Source organism: Apostichopus japonicus, chromosome 12, assembly GCF_037975245.1.
Source record: "Apostichopus japonicus isolate 1M-3 chromosome 12, ASM3797524v1, whole genome shotgun sequence".
Taxonomy (NCBI): domain Eukaryota; kingdom Metazoa; phylum Echinodermata; class Holothuroidea; order Aspidochirotida; family Stichopodidae; genus Apostichopus; species Apostichopus japonicus.
In genome coordinates this window covers 882,686-901,365 of record NC_092572.1, presented here as the reverse complement: position 1 = coordinate 901,365, position 18,680 = coordinate 882,686, and the positions used below count along the sequence as shown (strand labels likewise).

Below are 18,680 nucleotides of genomic sequence, written 5' to 3'. Positions count from 1 at the left end.
CTGTGTGCAGCAGACCTGTTAAAATAACTCCTTTGAGATCACTTTCCATAACTTTTTCCATTCGTTGACAGAATGTGGAGACTTCTTATCTAATACACTAAGCAAAGTCTTCCCTATTTCCTTCCTCACTTGACAAAAGTCAGGTTTCTCCACATTTAGCTTTGACATGTAATGACGTTCCGTACAGTCAATGATAGATTCAACAATATTTGACATACGCCAATGGCCGGCCGGACGCACACCTTTTGTGCTTTTGTCAACGTCCAGATATAACATTGTCGATAAGAATAAAGGTGCATTGGGAACACTTTCAACAAAACCCCAAGTCTCAATGAAATTACTCTTTTTTAACATGTCAGCGATTTCACCTTCAAAGGTATCTTCTGCGTTCTGTCACCCAAGAGTCACCCTTTTCACGATCGGTATCTCTACAGCAACGATGATAGTTGTAAATTCTTTTTGATAATTCTGTAAATTCTTCCTTTTTAAATTCGCTAAGCTCAATTGTCGTAGACTTGCAGCAGTTTGACATATGCCATCAGTCTGGCGCAGTGATAACCAAACTCTCATTTGTTTAATAGCTGTTGTTATGGCTTCACAAATCTCGCTTCCATCTCCATCAAGTTGTTGCATTTCGTTACGGCCCTTTCGAATGGTATTCTCATCATTAACTTTGTTCTCAGAAATCTCTGTTTGGCAAGGGAATGTTCTATTTAGAAGTTCGCGAACATATGCTGACACATTACCACAAATGTCGCCTAAATACAGTTCGCTAAAGCCATCTATCAGAACAATGACAGGCTCATTCAACAAAATAGTATAGACATCTTTGGTCTTTAAATTGCAATTTGTGGCTAAATCGTCCATTATTAATTCAGTGAGAGTCTTCTGATAGTTTTGGTAATTCAGATATACATAAATTAGAACCAACGTGTTCTCTTTTTTCTGAATCCATTGATTTAACATCTGTAGAAAACATGCTGTTTTCCCATATCCAAGATCTGCTTTCAATATCACAAACTCGTTCTTGAGAAGGTTTTCATTCATCATCAATTTACCGGTAGTTGTCTTTTTTGGATACTTGTCATTCATCCATTGTACGGAACATTGGCATCCACATACAAGGTATCAAAATTGAGAGATATACTTGTTCCGGGGAAGGTTTCAAGAGCAGGCGGTGTTTGTAGCTCTCACAGAGTAGAGATACGAGACTCCCTAGCTTTTTATCTTTTTCTGCACGAAAAAAATATGAAAATTTTGAAAATTTTAACTCTAGCTTAAAGCAATGCTTTATCTAATGGAAATATAGTACTGCTATAGAACACGCTTTACTACTAGTTTATGATATGATCAAATCCAACTGATCATATACTGTCGATAGTTAGTGATACTTACTTTAAATGTCGTCGCCGGATAATTCTCTTCAAACTCTCCATCGTTTGACGTCTCCTGAATAGAATAATTAATTTTCAAGAAAAGTCTGACCAGTTTTATTCGCATTTCTACCTTGTATGCATCTATGGACCAGAAGAATGTTTATGCAGCAGCGTTGTATCAAGTAAAAGAATATTTGTCAGTAACTTGGACGTATACGTGGTCCTTTTGTTAAAAGCGTTATTGGGTTAGCAACCGCTTGAATATTAATCAATCACAACTAGTAGTATCAAACATGGCACGAATAATCATATATTTCTATTGCTGCACGCGCAAAATATCACTACATTTATTACTGAACTTAATTATTGAAGTGAAGTCATTTTAATATTGCAATACAGGGCTGTCGTACTCGAATCCATTGTTTGGGCTTGGATTTGCATTTGGGCTGTCACTCTCTGAGTATCAGGATGAACACTCGTTAAAGGAATGAAGGCAATCTTACAACTTTAGATCCAACTACACTAAAATGTTCCGTTGTTTACAGCATTTTCTGAATGAAGTTTACTTTGGTTGCTACTAAAAGACATCCAGTAGATGCTTTGGCATAATTTTCAGACCTTGAATGTAACTTAAATTGGCTATCTAATGTACAGTATGAATTATATAAAGAAACAATACAAGATATGTCCTGTTAGCTACTCAAAACTTAAAAGGAGAAATCACTGGTTGAGAATTACTTAAGTATAAGAGTTCTGAATAAGTTAATTTAAGATAGATCAGCCCATCCCTGAATGAGGAAATGCAAGGATATTAAAAAGTTGAAAGAATTGATATTTAACAGGAAAATACAGATAACTCATGCAGTTTTAAGGGTTAATGCTTATGTACCCCCCCCCCCCCCCACCCTCTCATTATCATTTTCCTCTACAAGAGCAGTTATGCTAAACATAGTTTGGCAGCGAACATAGTTTTGAACAAAATAGTTAATACTCCACAAATAAACCAAAGTAACATTTCATTTAGTCACTCAATAAGAAAACAAAATTGAGAGCCACTGTGTAAAAAGATATTGACCCCTTAATATCTGTAGGCTAGAGGGTGGGATACACTTAGAGGAAGAACCAGAAATACACAAATGAACAACTTTTGTGAGGCAAGATGATGTTACTGCCACCACAGCATTTCTGGATAATCAAGCTATATTCTTTTGCATCATCAAAAACATTTGTAAAGTTTTACAGTTAAGTAATGATTGACTTTTAGTTTTAAATACTTCATGAGCTATAGGCATTTCTTCTGTTAGTCTCACAAGTTTTCATAAAAAATATGAAAGAAATTATAGATTAAATCGAATATATTTACTTTTCTATGACACCTAATAGTTTCCATATAGATCTTTGCAGAAAACTGGCCATTAAAAACTCGTTCAGTTAATTATTTTGTTATTTTATAGTATTTCTTAAATGTGTATTTTGCTTGGATCTCAGAATTCAGGGAAGTAGAGACACTTGTCCCAGAGAGGGAGTGCCTCTTGAAACAGTTTTTCATTAAAGTTAACACGTAAGTCTGATAGTGTGACTTCAATGAATTAACAACTGACGATTTAATCAGAGATAAAATCAAATTAGAGAAAAAAGTTTACTAATGGATGCATTTAATCTAACTGTGTAATGTCGGGTTATCATTATATAGTTACAAAAATAGTAAATTTGTTCTTATTTTACACCACACATCCAATCTATACTGAAAAACACATGAGCAATACATTTTTAGATTCTGTTCTCATTCATACCGCGGTATTTTTTATTAGGAAGCTCAACTGAGGTTTCAAATTAACATCAAAAATAGTAAATATTTTCTTGTTACCATAAATAAAATACAAAGGTCTATGTGTATCAATATATGTATGGTACACACTTCTCAAATTTGGTACACAATTTATCCCATCCACGGGAATATTAAGGCTGAAGACATTGATATTTAATATTAATAAATTGATTGAATAAGAAAAAAGGAAAATCTTTCTATATTTCTCTCTGTGATGTCTCTTCCATAAACAAAAACACACTAGCATCATAGAAACGATGACGATTACGATAATGACAACGATTATGACCAGCGTAGATAACGGAAGGATTGGAAAGGGACGAGACGTTACCGAAGCTGATGGAAGTACGGTTGAAGAGTAATCAGCAACAACGTTATCCGAAGGACATGGATCTAAAGAAAGAGTACACATTGGTTTGAAATGTTCGCGTATTCAATAGTTCATACACATTGTGAATGATCATAGTAGCGAAACGAATTACAGCAAACCAAAGCTAGCCGTATTTAACAACGTGTAGAGTAGTTTCTTTTGGGTATTTGTATTTAACTAAATTTTATGAATGGTATATAATTAAAAAAAAAACCTTTAAACTAAACTTAACTTTCAAGATGTCTCATTTTACTATTTCGACTACGGAAGTTTCATATTCATCTATTAAATCTAATTCACAAAATGTTAAGTATAAAGCAAATTTTCTGTATTTTAGCTTAACATTTTACACCACTACTTGGTTAACGACAAACTAAGAATGCCTTATGTGTTCAAGATTATTTAAAATCATTTTAACAGTCAATAGATGATCAAGACAAACTCACCAGCTTTTATATCAATATTACTATCAGAACGCTGCATAAGATTTACATCTCCTTGGGACAGGCATCTGATCTCTGCAAACCCACCACACGCTGACACTATGTATGTGTCCCATGTACCACTAATATCCTGTGAAATGGGTTCTTTTGTTGTGAATTGGAGACTGTTGATATTACTTATCTCCCATTGTAGAGATATTTGAGGACGGGATCCGTTAACTTTACATATTAGCTCACCAGTTTGGTTTACTCGTAGGCCGCAAGTTGAACATGAGCTACAACCACTGATCTTTGGGCATTCCTGCTGCGGATGAACTGAAAAATGTAATCAAATATTCAATATATTCGTAATAAGTATCCATTTGATTAAAATATGTAACAGGAGGTTAACATAAACATAAAGTCTGGCTTGCAGTAAATACATCATTTTTTTTTCAATTGTATATAGTACATTATGACGCAACAGTCATGATAGATGAACTGGAATGTTGCGATTATCCATAGCTATTCATCAGCCCACAATGAAGGAAATGGAAACAAATGAGATGTGTATCAGTTTGAAATCTGAATGAAATAATGTTTAAAGAGAAGGGAGAAGGGAAGAAGTCTTTCTATTATTCAATAAACCAGTTTCATTAAAATTTATATTCCATATAATGCTACGATAAACCAATAGCTATAACTTTATTGACTAATACTAGTAATGATTACCTGATGCTTTAAAAGACTAACGGACTTTAAGAGTTGTAATACATATGTTGTCAAGAATTAAAAACTCCATTTATACTGCGACAGTACATGTTACCTGTTATTTGTCTGGTGATTTGTTCTTCGTGAAAATTTTCAGGGGAAAAATAAGTAACAACGGTGTATTTTCCTTCATCTTCAAATTGCGCGTTCGAAATTAACATTTCGCCATCTAAATTGATATCAAATCGAATGTTGTCATACAATGTGCCCGATTTTTGGTCATTAGCTAACACAAGGATCGGGTTTGTACTGGATGGAGATCCGTTATACTAAAACACCTCTGTTGGCACTTCAGTAGGACTGCACCCAATCGTTGCATTGTTGCCCTTCTCGATTTGGTAAGTTGATTGGCAAGCCATTTTCACACCTACAGGAAAACGTTATAAATTCGCTTAAAAAAAGTGTTTAAGTTCTACGTACAATAAATTAGTAATATTTGATTAAATAAAAACCATGTCGAGCCTTACAACTAGAATGGCAACATTTCAACTTTTGTTTTCATCAGAACAGCATATATTGTAGGCATTGGTACTATAAAACATGCGCACCAAGTGACCAAGCTACTGATATCCCTAGTAAAACCTAGATCACTTTGCATATCGTTATTAAGGAGCAACATATCTTCTTATTTATAAAGACGATGAACAAATATCTCGAGTTTTAACTCATGCTAATGTCAAAATTAGTTATTTGTAGTATAAGCAAAACTCTTCTGCATCAGATGAACAACATGTCTTAATGCATTGATGTCACTGACAGACGCTAAATCTAGATTGGTATTCCCTGGCAGTGATTAAATATCCTTGATATCATCGAATACATAGGAAGTTTTACTTACCTATGAAAGTATCAAATGCAATGAGCAGGAGGAACCAAGTTTCGTAGCTTGCATTGAGACTCTTCATTTTCAAATCTATATGAAAGAACAATAAACTTACACAATAGGTGTTTGAAATAATGACAATATTTTGTAATCGCACCAGTCTACTAGGACAATGTACGTGTACTTGATGATGATGATGATGATGATGATGATGATGATGATGATGATGATGATGATGATGATGATGATGATGATGATGATGATGATGATGATGATGATGATGCTGATGATGATGATGATGATGATGATGATGATGATGATGATGATGATGATGATGATGATGATGATGATGATGATGATGATGATGATGATGATGATGATGATGATGACGATGACGATGAAGATGATGATGATGACGATGACGATGAAGATGATGATGACGACGACGATGATGATGATGATGATGATGATGATGATGATGATGATGATGATGATGATGATGATGATGATGATGATGATGATGATGATGATGATGATGATGATGATGATGATGCGCTTTACAAGAAACAAAAAACCAAAGATACACAATATGATTGGAAAAGAAAGTCCAATGAGCATTGCATCGAGTCTTAAATAAAAGCAAGTTAAGTGTGGTCATGTCACATGTCAAGTAATTTTCAATACGCTGAAATAAACAATTCTGCAAATTTATTACTGTAACTGAATAATTGGCCTATAGAAGTCACAATCGCAATCAATCACTTCATTGTGGTAAAAAATAACTTGACTAGTCTGTATAACAGTATGTTCATTTATATTGTGTGCAGTGTTAGAATTCCAACTGAATTTATGTTAAAGTAACTTCCTTTCAAGAGAACAAATGTTGTCGCTCACACTTGTCAGCAATAAATGTACTTGTTGGATTAAGGTGTTATCTTCAATTTCACATTCACAATGGTTGACGTATACTTTTCATTTGTTAGTGCCAGTTTTTGTTGCCTTCATCCCAAATGTTTTCGAACCGAACTGTAAATATATAGCTTTAGTGCGTTTTCACTTTTCTTTGGAATACAAATTGTATACGACTTTCCACAATTGAGTAAGATTGGTAAGTAGAGTTACTTCAAGTATTTAAACATAAAAACTCAAGTCTACTTTCATTTGTGACTCAAGTCAAGTCGTTTTGGGATTTTCGCTTCGATTTAAATCAAGTCAAGAGAAACTAAGACAGGGGGCGAGCTGGTTCGTAGTTAAAGACTTGACCTATACATCGGAGGTCTTAAATTTCTTATTTTGTAAGCATGATGAGTGATTGATCTTTGCTCACTAATAAGAAGGTCGTATCATCAAAGCGCAAACCCAGCCATTATTATTTATTGATATGATATGAAAAACTTCTTCACTCGTCAAGACAAATACGGTACTTCATATGGAGACATGGAGACAAGTGTAATATGAAATCATTGATGCACTTTATATATTACACTTTAGTTTATACAAAAATGTAAACAAAAAGCTGTTAACGTCACAGAAAGATGCATAAAGTGTCACGCTGTCTAAAAGTTCCCTCAAAATATGATAAGAAAATCAAAGTATGATATCGGGCATTGGTATTATTCTAGGAGACCTTCCGCACAGAGCTGTTATTTCTTATAAATGTGTTGGGGAGTTGTTTGGAACAAACCTCATAGATATTTATTATAAAGATGTTCTGTGTGTCCTTTACTGTTGACATTACAAGACGTCATTAATCGAATCATATCGATCATATTAGGTTACATAATTATACTAACATCTGTGCACTTGTGCTAAATAGTTTTATTTAATATGCCTAAACTGTCTGTTTCATGCATGATTACGATATGTTCTGCGTTATGTGCTTGTCTATCATCATAATTCCAAGATTTATCGAATTAATAAAACTCTGCCTAAGTATGTTTTATCTTGCTATACAATATAGCTTGGGTGTTATACATAGTACCTATTGAAACCTCATTATACAATCATTTGTGCAAATGTATTAACATCATTGTTAAGCAATTAATAAACATCCCCATGTTGTCTGGGCTATAATTCCATAACATCTGTAGCAACTCTAGACTGTTTGGAGAACAGGACAAGCAACAGGCATACATTCATTTTAGATTTAGAAACAATACAGAAGTATCTGTTGTTAGTTCCTTTAACACAAAACCGTGATTTCAAATTGTAAGTCGATTACAGATAGCCGTAGAGGCATACTGATTTCACTTTCATAATATAATTCCGCATACAAAACTTATATTGTTTTTATTACTGTTTAGAATTAATCGACATCTGCAAATTGAACTATGATGATGCTGACTGTAAAGAGCCAACCATATCGACAAAGGATGATGTTCTCGTCAGTGCAAGTTCTCTCTTTCCTTTTTATTACGCTTGTTCTTCTTGCGAAAGGTAATTTTCATTATATGTATAAATTATTATATTTCAACACCGATATAAGAGCCATGTGTTTCCTTGTACAATTATTATATATTCTTATTTTTCATACTGCAGGAGAAAGGCGAGATGACCTTAATTGTAGCAGTAAGGACAGCTCTACAAATAGTAATTTTGTCGACTGTAAATGTTCACGCAATTCTTCAAATTGTTTAATTTGCAAAGCGTCAAAAGAAGATACAGTTTCGTGGTACGATGACGGGGAAAACAAAATATTAGCTAAGGACATGTTTGTGGTATCCCGAAACGAGATGGTCAAGCTCAATAGTTGTAGCTTGCTTAATCATTCTATGATGATTACTACGCCCTGCAGTGAAGAAGTCCAAGCCATGTACTCTTGTCGCCGTAAAAACATAACAGTTACGAAGTTCTTTCTGAAATTACAAGGTAAATAACTCACTTTTGTCTCATGCATGGTTTAAGAGGGAATACATGCATTAATTTCAACACGTCCTGAGAGTTTTTAATTTGCCTTTTGTGTTTTAAAGTTAATATTTTATAAACTCAGTTTAGTGTTCAAATGATTTCTTCTGTTTACATTTTAACAGTCACTCCAGTTGTCCTATTGAATGGAGGTAACATGACAGCTGACAACTCTTTAATGATCATGCCTTATAAGGATGAAACTATTCAATGCAAAGTTCTAGACGCAGTTTTACCCATTTCAATTACATGGTACGTTAACAACGGAACGAAGACGGAGGTATCCACTGAAACCTTTAATAACGGAACAGCCATTTCATATTATACTGTGCACGATGTCAGCTCTAATTTTATTTTGCATTGTTTTGTGGAGGGTCCATACATTTCCAAGCAAACAGCTTCCCTGTGGATATTGGTTGGAAGCAATCAACACGGTAAGTTTACTTCTTCCAATCATCAGGTCCCCAGTTCGAGTCCCTCCAAGATTAATATATGTCGTCCAGTTATAGAGTTGTTGACAATTGACAATTCCTAATCATGGACGTTAACTATAAATCTAAGAGACTGACTTCGGTCAGCTGCCGGCTCTGATAAGCCAATGGGATTTCTTCGTGAGTTCCTGCTTGCAGAATGATCCAAAATGCTTACATACATACATACTTCTGTTAGTTAAATCTTAGTTTCAGTTGAATTTTTCACCATGTTATTAAATGAAAGATAAATTTGCTTAAAATACAAAATAGATTGTTATTTGCTAGTTAAACTTGGAATCAAGACATTAGGCGAAACTTGCAGATGACAAATTTACCATTACTCTCAATTAGTAGAACCCAACATTTTCTGCTTTGGAATAAAATAATCTTTCAAAGCAGCGGAAAATGATAACCCCAAAAATTCCTATTGAAATTTTTAGTATTTCTTGTTAGGGCAGCAATATTATTAGACGCACATATCGCGCACATTTTCCATATACAAATGCAACTATATATGTATACAATCTCGTCCTTAAAAGTAAACGCAGTTTTAAAAATCATTTCAACTGATACAATTTCTACAACTTAATAATTACAATATTGAAACATGTACGGGGTATATCTTAAAGACGATCAAACAAAAAAACAAAACAAAAAACGATGGCTGACTGTAGACGATCAGTTTTAAATACATTCATTCACCGCAATGAACTGATCTCATCTATGAATAGAAAAAGTACATGTTGAGACCTATGTTTGAAGTTTCAAAATTGAGACGAAAGTTATCACAGCATTGTACATTTGGATCAAAATATTAAAGTGCAAGATAAGTATACGAAGCGATTGAAATTTCAATCCGTCTTCTGACACCTTTTTTTATTTATTTACACAATGCAATTGCTGTTTTTATTTCCAATGATTGAAGCTAGCATGTTTGGAAATATTGCTATATTTTTTTCACTCAATATTAAATAAGAAGATTACAAAAGAGATTTAATTTGTTCGAAATTAAGGAAAGATATTCGGAAATTCAATTGATAAGACATTACAGAATATTAATAGACATATCGAAATACTCTTTCGCAGGAACTAACTTGACGATTTCAACTAGGATAACTACTGCTCTGGTCATTATTGCTATTCTTCTTGGCATATTAGTAGTTTTACTGTTTCTCCGAAACAGGAAGATAATATGTGAGTATCACCAGTCTAGGGAGTCTAGAAAATCATAACATCATACTGAGAGGTGAAAGCTAATATTACTGCCACAATTCGATGACGACATAGATACGCGAATACACTCTGTACGTTAACATTATGATAAAAGTTATTTGTAACTTCTGTAAAAACAAGTTTACACAAACATGTTGGAAACGTCAATGATAACAATTTTCCATATGCAGAAGTTACAATACAGTGAGTTACATGCACTGACTAAGACTTAACAGCATTTACTTAAAATATGCAACTAAAATGTTTCGAATAGGGGGAAATATCCAAAAGCATAAGCGTTGCCAATGTTTCAATGTTAATCGTACGGCATACAACTATGATAACTTAATAATATATGGTGAACATATATTCTTTAAATATTTCAACCATTACGGATTGTGTCGGTTTGTGAACATGTATATTAGGCACTGTGTATTGATTGAGCATATTGTATTGAGGGATATTGACTGTTAATAAATTGAACTTTCCCTTCACAATGGCTTCTATTTAGAAAACAATTAAAAATTGACCGTACCAGTTTGTGATAGAAAAGTAATTGTTACGTATCATTTCGATACTGTGTACTCTTTCAAATTCAGGTTTAAACTAAAGAAGCCATACGTGTGTTAATCGGTAACATTTACAAGTAAATCAACAAGTCATCACCACGTACATATTATGTTGTCATGGACGGAAGTCTGATCCCTCGCACCTCAAAGACGAACACTCTCTTTGCTTGTTTCTTACAGCAACTGTACAAACAATAGGAGAAAGCGCTTTAGAAAACATTTGGGTGATTGTGGCTGGTGTTGTCGGGTCCATTTCCAGTTGCCTGTTAGTTTGTGTGTTTTTTTTTCACTGTCAGGAAATGTAGATGTAGGTATAAGCATTGTATACATAGTTGAACTTCAATAGTATTGAAACTATTAAAATAGTATAAGCTTTAACGATTCTTTGTTTGCAAAAAATAAAAGTCAGGTTTTTATTAGTTTACCAAAGTTAAAAATATTTGAACAAATGTTAACAAACATAATCCCGAGGTGGACATAGAAATACAGTTTGGATAACATTGGAACATTTGTTTCTTTTCATTGGTACCTTCTATACATAACGAGCACAGTGTAGTAAAATGAAAGTTCATGCATGAGGCAGAACGAAAGTGTTACCATTTCACAGTCCTATGATTTAGATATCATATGGTAAGTTTGTTCAATGACCTCGACAATTAACGATTCTGACATTGGATTTATATATTATTTCATACATGAGATAAATAGGGCGAATAACATGGTGGGGGGATGGGGATGGGGGGGTTAGGTGGTGTAGAAGGTGCTGTTAATCATTGTATATTACGCTTGGAGCAAATTGCTGCAATGTGCAAAAGAATCAGCCAAGGAAACAATTTTTGTAGACCACATGGGTTTTCTACTTTAGTTAACGAACATTTTGAGGGAAATGATCATTTGAAATTTAGTCATTGTGTTGTTATCTTTTCGAGCTTCTCTATAATCGATGGCCACTTTAGAAAGATTTAAACATATAATGTATTCTTTCTTTCTTTGCTTACAGTGTCAAGAAACCGACGAGGGTGAGTCTTGAGAATAGCACATTCTACTGATTGTTACATGTGAACAGCCCCACTTACACCAACCCTCTCCCCCATCCCCCATCTTTCCTGAACCCAGTCCCGACATTATTTACTAAACTTATGGTTATCGAATATCTTTACTGTATATAAGACAGCCAATATAGTTGTTTACATTTATGATACAAAATGTGAAATTTGATTGTTTCCTTCAATTTTGTTTCCTTTTGGTTTAGAAACCAGAGTATCATCTCAAGTCATGCAATGAAAGTACTTGATAAAGGACCCTTAGATATCAATCAATCAAGTAAGGGGTACTTTGATTTCAAATCATCATTTAAATAAGAGTGATCAAATCATACCCTTTATTGGATCCATATTGAATTACATAATAGTGCTTTGAACTGGTATCTCATTGTCATGCTAAATACATTTAAATATATGACACATTCATAAGACACATAAATAAAACACATTAATAACATTAGCCTTACAGTAATCTTTTTTTTAATACTAAAATCAATGTTGAATATTACAACAAAAACTTTCTGTATTTCATTGGTATTATTTCATGTTGCTGTACTACAGTCACATGCATAACTTTATACTCACTATATTAAAACATTAAAACAAAGATATGTTTACTACATATGGTATGTTGACGGAGGTTATATACCTGTTGCTTCGACATGTTATATATATACATCAATATTTTTACCTTGCAATACTTAAACAAAACCGAAAACAATTATAGAAAAATGAATTTACCAAAATATTTACTTCATTTACAGTCAATAAAAAAGGAGGAAGGTAAGCTTTATTTATCAATTTACTCTAGCTTTAGAATTGGGTGTATATTTAAATGCTTTAGTGTTATTGATTTCGAAACTAGCAGATAACTTTTCTTATAAGTAATTACAAGGTGTATAATGTTGCTAATACTCTCTTGGTATGAATTATCATGGAATGTCCGAGTTCTTTCGTCGTTTATTTCTGTAGAAGGAAAGAATTACCAGTGATACCTGTTGACGAGGACAACTCACAGAGCTCGCACCATTCTGAAGGAAGTGAACCTAGTAAGTTTACTCAAAATACATATAATTTAAAAAAATGAATCAATGAAGGCATGTACGAATCTACAACATTATTACACACCGTTATTAGAGCCCAGAGTACGTATAGAGAGCGGGTATAACATTACAACAAGGACATTAAGTTCAAATTATTTATATACTCACAAATTACGTGTTATAGGTTATTTTAATTCATAAATGTCCACCCAAAGAGAAGCAATAACTATAATCATATTATACAGCTACCTTTGTTAAAGCTGACTGACAACACAAACTTTTGGTCTAAATTAATGAAGGTATCGGTATGTATCCTAGATGTATATTCCTTTACGAGTCTTAATTTCTTGGCAGATTACTATTCTACAGCAGATGCGATTGCAGGAAAAGATCCCCGGATGTTGAGTGAGAAAGATATTTCCATCATCATAAATATCAAAATGGGAAAAATCTACGAAAGATGGATGGGATCTGTCAATCTTGCTGTGGAGACCAATAAGTGTGTTGTAATAACAACACTGACAGGTTTGTGATAACAAAAATCTATAATCAAAGGCTGATGTTAGCGTCATATAGTCATATATTGATACAGTTAATTAAAACTTACAGGTGTGTTCATCCCTTTGTTGTATTCGACAACTCGGTGGCTTGAATGGTAATTCTTCTCATATTTTATATCAATTAAATATTAAACTTATATTAATTGACATTGTGCAAGATTTTGATAAATACATGTTAACACGCTTTTATTTATAACTGACCCTTTTCTGTATTTTTTTTTTTTGCAGAAAAGCTAATTAGAAAGAAAGAAATTCATTGGGAAGCTTACATCAGAAAATGTCTCGAATTGCCAGCATCGAACCATCTAGCGAAGATTGAGGCTATATCTCTCCAAAGCAGTGAGTTGTTTATTGTCCTTTACATGTTTTAAGAACGTACTAATGGCAAAAGATGGAACGTGCATCGAATTGTTTTCATTAAAGCTAACATCCTCGTTTAATGATTTAGCCCCAACTATCCCTCATAGGGCCTGATTAGTGCCAAGTTTATAAAGATAAAGTTCTCGTGGACTATATATAGTCGACAAGATCGTCTGATCAAGTCAATAATCATTATGTATTGTCCGAACAGGACTAAATCAGCGATTACATTAACAGAGATAATAATTCGAAGTGATAATTAAGCTAGCCAGTTTTCATTGCAATTAGTATTATATTTAATGAAATTTCAATATTTATGGACATTTCACTGTTAAAAGGCAACTTTGATTTCTTCTATTGTTTTAGGTAAACTGTTTCTTATTAGTGAGCATCTCAATTGTGAAAATCTGCATAGCGTCTTGTCACGTGATACTAAAGATAAAGGGGACTACTATTGTTGTAGTTCATTGTCAGTTCCTGACGTCATCAAATACGTAGCTGGAGTTTTGGAAGGAATGGACATCCTTAAGACATTCGGGGTAAGAAGTGTAAAAGTTGTCTGAGTTATCAGCTAAATATTGTTTATTTAGTCCGATTGTAGTTTTTTTTCTTCATGAGATCAACCTCATCACTTGAATTGTGCACACTTTGGTGTGTAGGTGTGACAAGTTACCAATGACCAGGGTTAAGTTGTAAAGTCGTGTGAGAAGGCCTTGGCCCTGAACAAGACTGTAAACCTAAAGTTATAAATTATTATCACTGTTTGTTGTAAAGTTGCTATTCGTATCTAAGTTTTCTTTTAACAAAAAAGTGTATGTCAAACACCAAGGTATAAGTGAGACAATTTTGATCTCTTAATTATGTAATAACTGCTTAACTTATTGGTTTTCATATTCTGTCAGTTCCTTCACCCTGGCTTAACAACTAAAAAGGTTTTACTAACCAAGGAAGGACAGGTCAAATTATTTGACTTCTGTCTGGCGGGCGATGCACCAAAAATAGCTGGTCTTAAGAAAGCACAGGTAAATTACTCAATTTTTAATCGACCCTGTTATGACCTTGTTCTTCGTTTGTCTAATAATGAAAGTTATTTTTTTACTTGTACTGTCTTCATAATCAGAAGAATTTTTTTTAGGATAATGGAGTCCAACTTTATGTAGATCAAGCCCCCCCCCCAAAAAAAAAAAAAAAAAGCAATACTCCAGCTGAATCGCTTGTTTTCTTGGAGTTTTAGTATATTTTGGTGGATTATATTACATTTGTACATTACTATTATTATTGTTTTAATAGAAAGCTCTTTAAATTTTAATATCATACAAATGCAATTCAAATTTCTCCGTAATTCAAAACACTGCTTAATCTTGATCACAACCTCTCTATATGGAATGACATCCCATAGCACAATTTAATTATTTTCTAATGTAAATTATCATCATTTCAATTAAAGAAATCAAAACCAGTTGCAAGTTTATTGAAGTGTACAATTGTAGATTAGTATAACCTGAATAAAATCTCAATATATTAACAAAATAAATTACTTGTGTTTGTTATAAATTATTTTTTTTCAGATTTCTATGTTACCTTTGAACCAATTTCCACCTGAAATGTTACTGTTGAATCAATATACAGAATCCAGTGACGTGTGGTCCACAGCAGTAGTAATATGGGAGATTATGGCAGCTGGTAAAGAAATTTAATAATAAAGAAATAATTGTAGCATATAATGTAGTGTCCGATAACAAAATATGTTGCTAAGTATAAAAGAAAACTACAGCAATTACACAACCAATAAGTTCACATTTTATTAGTAAATTGAATTTGATTGACAACATATATCTCTAATTATAATTATACATCAAAGATAACTGAAGTTCTTAATTTCAGTTTATTCTAAGTAACGTGAATAATTACAGTATTGTTTAGGAAAAAACATTTCAATATTCTACATTGGAAATCAACTTATAACAATACTCTATAGAGACACCTAGATATATTGTACATAACATACCATTGATTGCAATTCAGTACCAAATTGTAAAGTCACAAATATTCTTATTTTGGATGACGGAGAGTTACATTACTGCTCTTAGCTGTATTTAAGGTTAGTAAACTAGAAGAAACAGTATTTTTTAGGAAAAATCATTTCAATATTCTACATTGGAAATCAACTTATAATTATACTCTATAGAGACACCTAGATATATTGTACATAACATACCATTGATTGCAATTCAGTACCAAATTGTAAAGTCACAAATATTCTTATTTTGGATGACGGAGAGTTACATTACTGCTCTTAGCTGTATTTAAGGTTAGTAAACTAGAAGAAACAGTATTTTTTAGGAAAAAACATTTCAATATTCTACATTGGAAATCAACTTATAATTATACTCTATAGAGACACCTAGATATATTGTACATAACATACCATTGATTGCAATTCAGTACCAAATTGTAAAGTCACAAATATTCTTATTTTGGATGACGGAGAGTTACATTACTGCTCTTAGCTGTATTTAAGGTTAGTAAACTAGAAGAAACAGTATTTTTTAGGAAAAAACATTTCAATATTCTACATTGGAAATCAACTTATAATTATACTCTATAGAGACACCTAGATATATTGTACATAACATACCATTGATTGCAATTCAGTACCAAATTGTAAAGTCACAAATATTCTTATTTTGGATGACGGAGAGTTACATTACTGCTCTTAGCTGTACTTAAGGTTAGTAAACTAGAAGAAACGACATGAGCACCATTTAAGACTTGTGTTGTCTGACATTAATTACAGCATCTTTAACAATTGGTAGTATAATGTATAAATAAAGTGAATGCAAGAAGGGAATAGGAGAGTTTGACAACATTCATGACAGACACCCAGCTGTACAAATGTGTTGAAAGACATGATGACCTTGGGGTTACCTCAATTCACAAGTTGCATATACACATACATACTAGTTTTGATGTTTCTACACTCGCACTTCTATTAGGAAACCCACCATTTCCTGTGGACAAGGAAGTTAGATTTGGCGAAGAAGCGGTCACACCATCCCTTTCATTCTACAAGGCCCGAGTAAACACATTCCCTACTAGTTGAAGTTGATTCGCAAATAGTTCTGTATTTTTCTATTTGAAAAACAAATATTCAGCAATTATTGTAGGTTGTACAACCATCGGACAGTGTATGCGAGTTTTGCAGTTGGATTTAAGAAAGTTAACTATGATAGAGTAATTGTGGAGTATTTATTTATACTTAGGTATACTTATGTTACTATAAATGACGATATTTTAGTATTTTAAGGTGCCCTGACTTGATTGTTTCAAGGTACTTTCATCCAAGTGAGTGATACCATTGTCACTTTTCTTTCAGCTATGTAATTCTCATTGATATGTAAAACGTCGAAAGTGTCCTTCATTTAACCAAGTAATAGCTTCTCAATTTCTATTGGGATATCTTAGAAGAAATGATTATGAAAGTAAAACTTACTAACTTGGTCTGTTAGTATAACACTTCTTGTTTCATTTTTACAATTAAACATATACAATCATACACTACATCTGCTGATTCACAGTTTTAATTGATTTCTTAATGATTTGCAGAGATAAAATCTTGTTCGATTGCTGGAACCATAACTGTTCTCTACGACCTTCCATTCATCATTTGAGGGGAACATTCGTAGCTGTAAGTAATTTAATGGAAAAGTTGCCAGTCACCATTACGTGTCCGAATGTGGTATCAACATCATGTTACACATGCACAATGAAGGAACTCCTCTCCATGATTGTATTAGAGACTAGAGAGTAGATTAAGAGTTTTACCAAGCTTTTGAAGGTAGTTTAAACAGTAGTTCATAAACTCCTTCCTAATCCTGCTTCATTCAGCATAATATTCAGAAAATATTTAGTGAGGTTAAGTTTATTGGTATTGATAGCAGCCAAGGTAAGAAATTCTGAAAACTAACTCAATATGGAAACGCGTAATATAATTCATATAATTTTATGATTTAACAGAGAAAACTGCCACAGATTTACTGAAGTAAAACGGCTTTTTATTCACAATAAAGTTCTCATGTCGACCATCATAATGTACTATGCCAAGTGCAAAAATAACGGTGTAACTGAATATGTAGCTTAACGTTAAGAAGTGTATATCATAATAATCGATGATGGATAGTTGTAATAATACAGCATTGTCATGTTACCAGCTTGCCGTTAGGCAGTGTGATAATAATAATATTTAATGGATAGTTGTAATTATACAGCAGTATCATGTTACCAGCTTGATGTTAGGCAGTGTGATAATAATAATATTTAATGGATAGTTGTAATTATATAGCAGTGTCATATTACCAGCTTAACGTTAGGCAGTGTGTGTAATAATTGTTTGTAATCGATAGTTGTTATTATACAACTGTCTCATATCACCAGCTTAACGTTTGGAATTGTGTGTCATAATAATCGATCATGGATCGTTGTAATTATACAGCTGTCTCGTATAACCAGCATAAAGTGATTCACAAAAACTGTTCATATCTAACTTATTTATGATTTCTCTTGACTTGATTTTACCTTTAATGTAAAGAAGGTCTGTAAGGTCAATTCAGGCAACATTATATATTTTATTTAGCATTTATGTTTTGATAGTATCTTGCAAAAGTCCCCGCATTATCCTTCAACAGATATTTGAGAAATTAATCGCGGACAGCTCTTACGAGATACCGATACCTACGACGTATTTACCTATGAGAGCCCCTGATACCGCTGAACCTACCTATGCAGAACAAATTTACCATGCTGGAGTGTGAACTGGGTATGACTAGGTTCTAGTACTGGTGATTGGTAATCGCTGCGAAACCTCAAGATTCCCTGAAGCTACGGGAGCTACCTACACATATATACCATATTATAATAAAACAGTGT

The 18,680-nt window shown here is 33.1% G+C and overlaps 1 protein-coding gene and 1 long non-coding RNA gene across 2 annotated transcripts in view; one reads left to right on the top strand and one right to left on the bottom strand.

The window, feature by feature from the left end:
- Window positions 1-3,381: 3,381 nt before the first annotated feature.
- LOC139977535 (uncharacterized) overlaps window positions 3,382-18,680 on the bottom strand; it is a 106,428-nt gene continuing 91,129 nt past the window's right edge. The window contains exons 2-5 of the long non-coding RNA XR_011796584.1: window positions 5,606-5,680; window positions 4,823-5,134; window positions 4,021-4,332; window positions 3,382-3,597 (exon numbers count right to left, since the gene is read on the bottom strand). This is a non-coding gene — a long non-coding RNA (uncharacterized lncRNA). The remainder of the gene's footprint in view (window positions 3,598-4,020; window positions 4,333-4,822; window positions 5,135-5,605; window positions 5,681-18,680) is intronic.
- LOC139976756 (uncharacterized) lies at window positions 7,495-18,565 on the top strand. Its single transcript, XM_071985481.1, has 15 exons — window positions 7,495-8,026; window positions 8,129-8,458; window positions 8,620-8,928; window positions 10,054-10,161; window positions 11,749-11,767; window positions 12,001-12,071; window positions 12,556-12,574; window positions 12,764-12,840; window positions 13,189-13,359; window positions 13,623-13,733; window positions 14,121-14,293; window positions 14,657-14,776; window positions 15,323-15,437; window positions 16,751-16,833; window positions 18,440-18,565. Exons 1-15 carry the CDS (start codon window positions 7,921-7,923, stop codon window positions 18,563-18,565), a joined length of 1,938 nt encoding a protein of 645 aa, XP_071841582.1. The 5' UTR covers window positions 7,495-7,920.